This window comes from Lynx canadensis, chromosome B1, assembly GCF_007474595.2.
Source record: "Lynx canadensis isolate LIC74 chromosome B1, mLynCan4.pri.v2, whole genome shotgun sequence".
Taxonomy (NCBI): domain Eukaryota; kingdom Metazoa; phylum Chordata; class Mammalia; order Carnivora; family Felidae; genus Lynx; species Lynx canadensis.
Genome location: NC_044306.2, coordinates 2,713,707 through 2,725,808, shown reverse-complemented (window position 1 = coordinate 2,725,808; position 12,102 = coordinate 2,713,707). Strand labels below are relative to the sequence as shown.

The following is a 12,102-nucleotide window of genomic DNA, read 5'->3' as shown; positions in this document are numbered from 1 at the left end:
AGTGGTGCTGTTGTGTGTAGTTTTCCATACAGGCGTGAAGTGTTGTATCTGTTGAGGTGTGCTGCAAAGGGCTGGTTTAAAACTCGGTATGCTAAGCAAACTTTTATCAACTAATAGCTCAGTCAATAAACATTTTTAAGTGATGTTTAAGAAGCACGCAAGGGGCAATGAAGTTTTGGGGTGATGGAGGGTAGGGGGTTAGGAACAGATGGCCAAGAAAGAATTGTTGAAGACGTCTTTGGTGCAAAAAGGTGATTTTATTAAAGCAGGGGACAGGACCCATGGGCAGGAAGAGCGGAGCTGGGGTTGTGAACACTGTCAGGTTTTATACTTTCGAGCTGGGGGGTCAAGTCAAAAGGGCCAAGTCACGGCCCCCAGAGGGACTGTGATCCCGCGAAGCAGGACTCAGAGACGCCAGAGGCCCGGCTGTTGAGGAGTTCGGGTTGTTTTCCCTCCAGGAGGCATTAACGTCAGGACGCTAGGGCGTCCTGGAGAGATGTTCTGCTCTGTATTTGCCACAAGTCTGGTCTCTGGGCTGCAGGTTAGGAGGGCATTTAATTTCACCTGCCATTTCCTTCTTGCTTTGTTCCCACATCACTGTGGAGGGTGATGTTGGGGCTCCGGGAAGCTGAGCCTACAGGTTTCTAAAGATTAGGCTATTGATAATAGTGCCTTTTCTTGTAATTTACTAAGATATTTGTAAACTGATGGAGACTCAGTCTCGCAAGACTGCGATCTCTATCAGTTAACCATTTGTATTCTTTGCTTTTCTTTGTTCTTGGGTGGCCAGGAGTGCCTGAAGAATATTACACACGTCCCACCTGGTGTGTGTGTGGGGGGGGGGGGGCTGCTGGTGTGCTAGCTTGTGCCTGGCCCCAGCTTGCCTTATGGTCCCTTATCAAGGAGTACCTGATGCACTTAATAGGACGTAGCCCAGTTTCTTCATTTTGATTTCATGAGAATAGGGTCTTCAGTGTTACAAATTAGTTTTCCAGTCGGAAGGGAATTCGAGTCCATTTCAGGTTCTTCTCTAATGGCTCCCTTCTGTCTGTACTGTCAGACACAAGAAGGTCCATTGCGTTCACATGAAGCGGAGCATGGCTTTTGCCCGGGACAGTCTGGGATCGCAGTGGGCGGAAAGGCGGAGACATCCTGTAGATTCCGTGGAGCCTGTGCAAAGCGTGTCTGTGATCTCAAGCATTCCACAGAACCCCTTGGGAAACCGAAAAGCTCCATATTCATCACCTCAGGAACAGTACCTTCTTTTTCTAAGGTAATAGAGGGATAAGGCCGATGTCACTAAAACTATTATTTCCCTTTTTTATGGCGAGAAACCGGAAGGAGTCAGAGTCGCCGAAATCCCATTTGGAGAGAAAATATTTAAGAGAAAAATGACTAAAAGGTACATTGCGACCCATCAAAGAACACCGTTGTGAAAAAGAAATCAACACAGGCTTCATCATTAACTTTATGTGACCCTGAAGACGGAAAAGAAATTTCTGACCCCAACACAGTGTCTTTGGTTGGGGGCTTTTATGTTAGTTCCCGGATAAGCATTATCACCTTCACCAGGAAACATCTTTCCACAGTTCATAGCCAGGAGGAAATAAAATGGCATTTATTTCAAAGATCCAACCAGTGTATCTCCCCTTGCATCGTGTAAAACGGTTTCCTTGACTTCACCTCAAGTGTTCTCATTGCTTTTTTCATCCGATTTAAATAACCCTGGGAACGGTTTATTTTTATTTCATAATTCTACAAGAAAAGAGGAAACATTTGGGGCTAATTTCAATTCGACTAGACGTCGTGGTTGATCTACTGGTAATTTCAAATAATCTTTGAAGAGACACAAGCAAGTGTATGGATCCTTTCTAAGAACATGTAAAGAGCAGTTTTATGACAGCCCACACTCTCATATAATTAGCCATCTATGTGCTTACAGTATTTCTATTGACTAAACAACATGAACTTCAGGAGTATATAACTTTTTAATGGTGTGCTCTGGGATTATTCTAGATATTCCAATGAAAATTTGGTTTGGAAGTAGAAAATGTACTTGTAAAACAGGATTAAACATGATACCATTGAAGGACATAGAACCATCAGTACAAGCCACTGTTTCATATCCTGGTGTTCTGTGGCTCTTCATTTGGAAGAATTTGAAGAGGTTCGTCAAGAAGAATGTGCTCTATTACGTGAATTTAGGAAACACTGGATTAAACTATTTAAAAAAAAGAAGTTTCTTTACTGCAGGATTTCTCTGAACCTTTAATCCCTGGTATGCAATGTGAACGTATGAGAGGGAACTAAAGTACCCAGTATTTGCCAATCTTGTTTGACCAAATACCTGTTCATAACCTACAGAAAAGCGTTCTGTGGAGTACTGATTTTTGCAAGGCTGATGCATCTATTGAAATTCTTGTTCACGCACAAAATCTGTGCACCTTTGCGTAAAGCTTCATTGTTGGGCGGTGGGTGTTTTTGCTTTTAATAAATATTGAATACGAATTTGGAAAGAGAAGTAATTAAAATATGTCTTCATTTTAACAATTACAGTGAGGTTCATCCATGATCTCCTTGGCTGTTCTTCTAAACTTTCATTTTAAATTATTTTCACACTAAATAAACTGTGGCAGAAATTAACACTTGGAACTGCATATGTAATCATACATATGACCATTTGCTTGAGAAGATGGAGTTTGTTTTGAGTATATGCAACTCAGCCCAAAGGAGAAGTTTGGTTAATGTGCAATAGATTTGCTTATTTTTATTTTTATTTTTCCTGAAGCCCAGTGAAATCTCAGCAAAGGTAGAGGACAAATAGATATTAGACTCTTTAGGAACATTCCTCAAATAATAAACTCAAGATTGCTTATAAAATACTCCTTCAATACAGGTACCATTTTGTTGCCTAGACGGTGGCCACTTAGGATTCTGGGGATTGAATTCTCTAATTACTGTTCTATCTCATATAAATGGGTAGCTTATGGGTGGGGCGCTCCTGACGTTCTAACCAAAAGCTTCACATCCTGAAGTCTGTCCTGCACTCCAGCGCTATACCAGTCTTATTTTGGGGTAATGTGTTCGCTTTCTGCTCTGCCTTCTAATCTTTGTACTTATCAGAAAGTGGGAAACTAAAAATATGTCCTTCAGTGACTGTAAAATGGCATTTTTTGCCCTCTTCTCATCGGAAAAACCTATTCTCAAGCTCTGATGCTTCCTTTCCTCTTGATATCTACTGAGACCTGTATTTCCAAGGAAAATGCCCCTTCTTAACACACCCGAGGTGATAAATAACAACAGTGGTGATGAACGGTATGATATGCCAGATGTCATTCTATGGGATGAAGATATAACTATAATGGAGGGGCTTCAGTGTCTAGCCTTACAATAAAATAGGTACTTTGACAACATATTTACTGAAAATACATGAAAGATGCTGGAGAAAATTGTTGTTAGTCTTTAAAAATGTATAACTGAGCCTATAAGAAAATAAGGAATCCTCAGAGGTCCTAGAATCATGTGAAATAGGGAGAGATTATGAAGCTCAGAAGTTGGCTTTGTCTTGACAGCATCTGGGGGTCAACAGTGATGCCAGGCTTCCGTTTTGAGAGTGCAGCAGGCTGAGGAAATAGGAAGCCAGTTAAAAGATCTTTCCGATATTGGAAATATAACTGGACACCTCATATACATTTAGAACTTTGGGGGGGGGGTGTTTACTGTCAGTATAAGGGAGAAGAGAGAGAGAGAGAGAGAGAGAGAGAGAGAGGCACAGATATAGATATACATGATGTAGAACTCATAACCACAAGCTGATAGCAAACTAGCTTATAGATGAATTCCTATCATCTGTATGGTTTAAAATGCATCACTTCTCTCATAAATATAAATGTATTGTAAAGAGGTAGAAGGCTCCTAGTATTCCAGGTGCATGGTAAAATCAAATGTGAATCTCCTCTGGATGAATGTAGCTTTAGAGAAAACCACAAAGAATTTCTATGGCTGAATCTTCGAAAAACAGAAGTGTGAATTCAAAACTCAGAAACACTATAGTTTCCGTGAGATATTGGAATTATTATCAGATCAAAAAGTCTGAAAAATAAAAGAGAAGAACAAAGCTGAAATTATCAAAAATCCAGATTTCAAGATATACTACAAAGCTGTAGTAATCAAAACAGTATGGTCCTGGCACAAAAATAGACACATACATCAACAGAACATGAGACAAAGCCCACAAACCCATGTGTCAAGTAATCTTCGACAAAGGAGGCAAGAATATACGATGAGGAAAAGACATCTTCAATAAATGGTGCTGTGAAAACTGAACAGCCACATGCAGAGGAATAAAACTGGACCACTTTCTTACATCCTACACAAAGATAAACTCAAAGCAGTTTAGATACCTAAACGTGAGACCTGAAATCTTAAAACTCCTAGGGAAAAAAAAACAGAATAATATTAATATTCAGAATACATAACACCAGAAAAAAAAATAACCAATTAAAAATGTGCAGAGGTGCTGAGTAGATATTTTTCCAAAGAAGACATCCAGATGGCCAAGAAACACATAAAAAGATGCTTAACATCACTAATGATTGTGGAAATGCAAACACACCTGTCAAAATGGCTAGAATCAAAAAGACAAGGTGTGATAAGTGTTGGCGAGGATGTGGGGACTACAGGAACCCCTGTCCACTGATGGTGGAACTGTAAATGGTGACCCATTGTGGGTAACAGTATGGAAGTTCCTGAAAAAATTAAAAATAGAACTATGATACCATCTAGTAATTCCACTAGTGGGTATTTACCCAAAGAAAACAAAATCACTAATTTGAAAATATATATATACCCTACGTTGCTTGCAGCATTATTTACAATATCTTAGATATGGAAGCAACCTACGTGTCTGTTGATAGATGAATGGATAAAGAAGTGGTGTACACACACACACACACACACACACACACACACACAATATTACTCAGCCCTAAAAGAATGAGGTTATGTCATATGTGACAACATGGATGGATCTAGAGGGTATTTTGCAAAGTGAAATAAGTCAGAGATACAGAGATGGATACCATCTGATTTCAGTTATATGTGGAATCTTAAAAAAAAAAAAAAAAAAAGAACATACAAACAACAGCAAAAAAACAAAAATAGACCCGTAAATCAGAGAAGAAATTCATGATTGCCAGAGGGAGGGAGTAGGGAGGGGCAAAATGGGTGACAGGAGTGGGAGATTCAGGCTTCCAGTTATGGACTGAATAAGTCATGGGGATAAAAGTTGCAGCATAGGGAAGATAGTCAATGGTATTGTAAGTGATATGTGGTGACAGAGGGTAGCCACACTTGTGGTAACCACAGTGTAATGAACAGAGTTGTCAAGTCACCGTGTAAAAAAAAAAACAGAGGAGTCAAAATGTGAGTAAGTAACAATATACTATATAAATAGCCAAATATATTTGAAAACAAGTGAAGCATGGTAGAAAAGTACAATGATGGAAATTTAAAACTCAGTGTCCTGTTAAGATAATAAACTGGAGGGGCACCAAGGTGGCTCAGTCAGTTGAGTGCACTGCTCTTGATTTCAGCTCAAGTTATAATCCCAGGGTTGTGGGATCAAGCCCTGCATCAGGCCCCACACTGGCCACGGAGCCTGCTTAAGGTCTCTCTCTCTCTTTCCCTCTCTCTCTCTTTCTCTGCCCCTCCTGCTTGCACTCTCTCTCTCTCTCTCTCTCTCTCTCTCTCAAAACTAATTTAAAAAGAGAAAATAAGTTTGATGCAGATGAAGATATGAAAGGATGATAACTCTCAACAATTGCCCAGAAGAGAGAACCAAGTTTGCAGAGATTTTTTTTTATGTTTATTTATTTATGACCAGAGAGAGAGAGAGAGAGAGAGAACAAATACATGAGCAGGGGAGGGACAGAGAGAGAGAGGGAGATAGAGGGTCTGAAGTGGACAGAGGATCTCTGCACTGAGAGCAGAGAGCCCGAAGCAGGACTCGAACTCACAACCTGCGAGATCATGACTGCGCCAAAGTCACATGCTTAACTGACTGAACCACCCAGGTGCCCTGAGAGAACAAAGTTTAAAAAGATTATAAAATGAAAGGAAGGTTAAGAGACATGGAAGATAGAGATATTTGCTTAAACTTAATTTGAGAAGTGAGAAAGAGAGAGATCTGACGAGATGATGGCTTAATCCTCAGATTCAAAACCTCCGGTAAATTCCCAGCAGAGTTAGTAAAAGGAAAATCATGCATAGATGCAATATTGTGAAAGTTCGAATACCAAATACAGAGTATGATCTTATTGTAGTTTCAGACCGAAAGATGACGTGGGAAACCTGGAAGCCAGAAGAACTAGGGCCGGGGGGAAATCCCAACTAGTTACTGACCTGGAACTACAAACTCGGTAAAAATTTCCTTTAGGAGTAAAGAAGAATTTAAAATATTTTTAAAAAACTGAAGTGTTTTTGGACAAAACAGAGATAATTTACCACCACAGGACTTGTTTCAGTCAGTTATTGCTGCATAACAAAGAACCCCCAAACTGAAACACTGTCTGCTGGAGCAAGTCTATTTGATTTTATTATTTTTTGAATGTTTATTTATTTTTGAGAGAGAGAGAGAGAGACACAGAGTGCGAGCGGGGGAGGGGCAGAGAGAGAGGGAGACACAGAATCCGAAGCAGGCTCCAGGCTCTGAGCCGTCAGCACAAGGCCCGACGCAGGGCTCGAACTCACAAACTGTGAGATCATGACCTGAGCTGACATAGGACGCTCAACTGAATGAGTCCCCCAGGCACCCTGGACCAAGTCTATTTCAGACTGTGGGTCTCCACCTTCGGACTGTGGGTCTCCACCTTCACTCTGTTTTAAACTGTGGGGTAGCTTTGCTTCAAGGTCCAGGTCTGCAAGCCGACTGACAGTCTTGCTTCATGTTCTTATCTTCCAGGACTCATAAGTGTGTCTTTTCATGGTTAGGGCAGAAGGGTAAGAGGGAAACCTCCTTGAGCCGGCCTACACTTGTGCTCCATGGTATCAGCCGGCTGCTAGCAGAAGGAGTAAATTGTGGCACTGATGCAAGGAAAACCGTGTGCAATGACAGTAACCAGAGCATCACGCCTGAATGTGGGTGACTCACAAACATGATACCGAGCAAATAGAAAGTCTCGTAAGAAGCTGTAATGTGTGATTCCATTTACAGAAATTCAAAAGGGAGGCCACCCATGCAGCCACTATCGGGACGCGTCCATTTATGGTAACTATCAAGAAAAGGAACAGAATCATAACCATGAAATTCAGAATAGTGACTTCATGGGGAGTGGAGGGGCAGGGGTGGAGGGGGGAGAGTGCAAGCATCGATATGTACTGATAATATGGCTGAGTGATAACATTCTGTTTTTTAATCTGAATGGTGTAGTAGTTCCGTTTTTGGTGTTTTTAATAGTGTTTTAGATCTTCGTGGTTCTGTATTTCAATATGTAATAAAAGCCAATTAGTGAAAAATGGTGTCTGGGTGAGGCAACCTGTGCCTTCAGTCAGCTTGGAGAGACAGGTTGCAAGGTGCCACACGTGATGTTCACGACAGATTCAGTAAGTTAGATATTTTCCATTTTTTCGATCAGTTAGCTGAAGGTCAGTGAGTTGAGGCGATCCGGGTCCCAGGGGGCAAGGCTGGGCGCTGAGGCAAGCCTGACCTCTCCGAGGAGCCTTGACGTTCGTCCTTTTCCTTCAACCTTCAAACCTGCACAGCCGAACCCTTCCCCCAGAGAACACAGGGCACGTCCTGCACTGTTTTGCGTGTCCTCACTTTCATTGAAATCACAGCTGTCTAGCCAGATACGTCGCGAGGTCCCAGAATTCCCAGACCGAACCAGACGGGAAGCCCAAAGCACACGGATCCAAGCCCGCACGTTTCTGGCAATCTGCACACGTCAGGACGGGCAGCATGCTGGCTGGGTTGTGGGGCAGTCACGTTTCCCTTTCTGTCTCGCTCGGGAAGCGGGTGTTCCGTGCCCTGGCGCCCTCCACAAGAAGAGCTAACTTTCCATCACAGTCCCTTCGGCCCTGAAGAGGGAGCGAGCTCGCCGTTGTAGGTGAAAGTGAAAATGGAATCCAAAAGATTTTCAGTTTTGGACCCTGATGGGCGTCTTCCTAAGTTTTAGTAAAACATCAAGTACCAAGCAGTGACAGGAACTGGAGACAGTGACAGGTCTTTTCAGGCCATTACGTTTCAGTGCATTGTGGGAGTTAAAATCCTGGACCAGAATCTGGGTGGGAAAGTAGCTCTGTTGATTGGACTCACACGGGGCTGGTGGCTGATTTGTGGGACGTGATTTTGGGTGGCTGTATTACAATATGCGCCCCATAGGACTTCAGAGGCTCCTGTCCGGCTGTCCCCCCAAAGCTCTCTTACCAGCTTGGTTGGAGATGCTGGTCTCTACTAAACTGACTTGAAATTCCTAATATTTAGATTCTTTTTTGGACCAAGAATCATCATTTTCAGAATTTTGTTGAAATTGGGATGACCGTTTCATTTGTTGTCCGAATTGGAAGTGTTTTGAGAGCGAAACGGGATTATTAATCATTTTACCATGAAATGGGGTTATTAATAATTGCACCAAGAAAATTACAGCTATCCACGAATGGCATCCTGGTTAAGACCGACCCGCGTCTTCTCTCGCTGGCCCCCGTTGTACCGTCAAAGGTCATCGTGAGCGGGTGTTGCCTGGAAGGCACAGAACGTAAAGGAGTTTGTCCTGTTCTGTTTTACTCCACGTTCTTTGAGATTGTGGTGGTTTGATTAAGCGTTTTCAATCGTGGTTTATATTTTCGTTTAGATATTGTTGGCGAGAACAGCGGAGGAGAACGTACGTGTGCTTATTAAGGATAGCATACTGCAGCGCCTTGCTACGTTCCGTCACTGGCTGCGTTTTCAACACACTTTGCTTGTGTCTGTTCACAGTGAGCATTCTCAGCATGCAGGTTCTTGGACGTATCCCCGGGAACACGAACTCTTCATACGTTCCGGGGCAGACGGAAGAATCCCGATGCCGGTCCAGAGGGCCTCGGCACGCAGGGGCTCCCTCACCCGTGCAAGCGTGGGGACCCCGTGTGCGTCGGTTGACCCGGTATTGCCTTTGTTCCGCAGCGTCCATCGCGTCCACCTGCAATGACCCGGGCCTGCCTCAGAACGGCACCCGCTACGGGGACGGTAGAGAGCCGGGGGACACCGTCACCTTCCAGTGCGACCCCGGATATCAGCTGCAAGGACAAGCTGAAATCACCTGTGTGCAGCTGAACGACCGGTTCTTCTGGCGGCCAGACCCTCCCGCGTGCACAGGTATGGTGCGGCAGAAACACACGCTGGGCTGCGGCACGCACGCACGCACGCACGCCACCCTAAACGTGGCTCCGCAAATGTGCCCGCCCTTCGGAAACATGTGTCACGTGCCCTGTGGTTCACAGACTCCGTGGAGACTTCACTGTAAACCTGGAAACTTTATTTCATGAGGTGAAATAAAGGGAGCGGTTTACTTCATGGGCAGTAATTGACAGTTACCTAACGTGTCCTAGCCTCAACGGATCTTGTGAAAATGCCCGTGACTTAAAATTCTGGGTGGCTGAAAATTCATAACCCTTCCTTTGCAGTCCTCATTTTTGACATAGAAACATGCCCTTCAGCAAAACCTTCTCAGTAAGAAGTATTTTCTTTTTTTAGATGGTTTTTCCATAATATCAATGTATTTGAACAGAATCCCGAAAACTAGAGGTTATACTGCTTTGGTCAAAATGAAGATAAAAGGAGAACCATGTTTTTGAAATTCACTAGGATTTTGTAGGTTGACCTTACTCAAAGGATAGCAGTTGGTTTTGCAGACTTCTGTTTGAATAACTATTCACCGAACTCTATCACAAATACGGTTTTAGGGAAATACATATTTTTGTATAAATAGTAATTACATATAGAGTGTCCCTTCATTCAGTCAGCTGTTTGACCATAAATACCTCTTGCACCTTATTTTTGAAAGGAACCCTGCTAAACTTTATTATTTTAATGAACTGTCACCGTTGGATTTGGACTTCTTTATGATCTGCTTGAAAAATGTAAAATTTAATTAATCTGTGAAGAGAGGAAGTGATCATGAAATGATATGCACATAGTTAATAGGCCATTTTGCATAGGGTGAACTTGAGGGGATTCTGTGATTTAAAATGATTTTTATTGTCATCGGCACAGCAGTAGAGAGATTCTCCGTGGTCCCGGGGAGCTGTGCTACGCAGCTCATAACTTATCACTAAGTACTTAGAGGAGTTTGAAGATGGATGGGATCCCATGGTTCTGCTCGTTAGCGTGTGCAGCCACGTCGGAGAGCTGCCTTTGTTTACCTGATGCTTTGTGCCGCGTCTACCTTTCATAACTCTGTGGGCGCCATGCTGCATTTCATTCCAAGCCGCCTCATCTGGAGATTTGCAAGATTTCTGCGTGCTTCTTTTTAAGATAGAGTGATTGCCTATAAATGCAACGAGCATTTTAAACCATCACCCTGTTTTTAAATTGGGAACGACTCCCCCCAGTTTGCATGATTTTAATCTCATGGGGGAGCCGTGCATCTATCCATTGAACACTTCAAGATTATTTCTCAGTTGGCATTAATGTAGACATGGGGAAAGTGTGACCATCTTCCCAACTAATCGATCGCCTTTCGTTAGTTTATATCTTAGTGACATAGTTTTGACCAATGACTAGATAAGCCAGTTCCCAGCAGAGAAAATAGGCAGTGTTTCTTCTGCATTGAGCATCAGCACCAAGGACGGGCTAAACTCACCTGCAGGTAAATGAATATCAATTATCTTGGCAGCCAGGCCTATGCATATAGGTATTATGTAACGGGAAAATAGAAAATGTGTATATGCGTATTTGGGAATAAGTGAATCTTATCTTTACATGTTAAATATATATATATATATATATATATACACACACACACACACACATATATATGTATATATATATATATTTTTTTTTTCTTTCCCAGAAACGAGGCTTATGTCCTCTGTAAGAAACTTGTCAACTGGGGCATCAGCTGATCATGTCTTAGCACGCACATAAATTCTGTTCTTCTGATTTAAAACAGTTTTTCTTTTATCTTCAAGCCTTTTTTTCCCCCTTATTAAAAAATAATGCATGTTTAGTTAAGGGGGAAAAGAGGACAAAAAGCTGTCATCTTTCTACTTGGAGGCAAATAGTATTAACACAAACATACATAAGTAAGCTTCATAATTATTTAATGTTTATCGAATCTATTTCCAAAATGTTTTTAAGTGACAGCATCCTATTTTGTCAATTGCACTTTGACTCACCAGCGCGAAACAAAATGAGGATCTTTTTGTGCCGTGATGTGCTTTCTGCGTGTTCTTCATGACTGCACAGCATCTGAGTGGATCTGCCTACACGGACTGCTCTCGTCCCCTCTGACTGTGCACTCAGAATCGCTTCAGTCTTCCCCCTACCACAAAGATTGCCAGAATGAACCCTCTTGTTGCAAAACACACCCTTGATTATTTATAAATGACGTATTTCTACACACGTATGTGTTTCTTAAGCTTTTAAAACATTTTTCAAAGCTCAGAAGGGTTGCACCAATTTACATTACCAACAGAGCCATGAGTGAGTGTTTATTTTCCTTAAAGGAGGCAAAAAAAAAAAACCAAAAACAAAAAAAAACAAAACCCTGTTCTTATTTCTTTTTTTATTGTTATTTTTAATGTTTATTTTTGAAGGAGAAAGAGAGCATGAGCCAGACGAGGGTCAGAGAGAGGGAGACACAGAATCCGAAGCAGGCTCCAGGCTCTGAGCTGTCAGCACAGAGCCCGACGCGGGGCTCGAACCCATGAACCATGAGATCATGACCTGAGTCAAAGTCAGCGCTCAACCCGGCGCTGGGTGGCCTGCTAATTTCTTTTTCCCCTTTTATGATTATGAGTGTTTCCCCTCGTATCTTCGTTTCTTTCTCTCTCTTTTCTGAAATCCCTTAGCCTCTCACCTGCTGGCATGTTACTCTTATTTCCACCACCTCGTCTGTTGCTGCT

The 12,102-nt window shown here is 42.4% G+C and overlaps 1 protein-coding gene across 1 annotated transcript in view; it reads left to right on the top strand.

The window, feature by feature from the left end:
• The window catches only part of CSMD1 (CUB and Sushi multiple domains 1), a 398,630-nt gene that overhangs the window by 119,029 nt on the left and 267,499 nt on the right, over positions 1–12,102 (top strand). Inside the window, exon 16 of the mRNA XM_032593032.1 lies at positions 9,161–9,352. Within this exon, the coding sequence (XP_032448923.1) occupies positions 9,161–9,352 (192 nt within the window). The remainder of the gene's footprint in view (positions 1–9,160; positions 9,353–12,102) is intronic.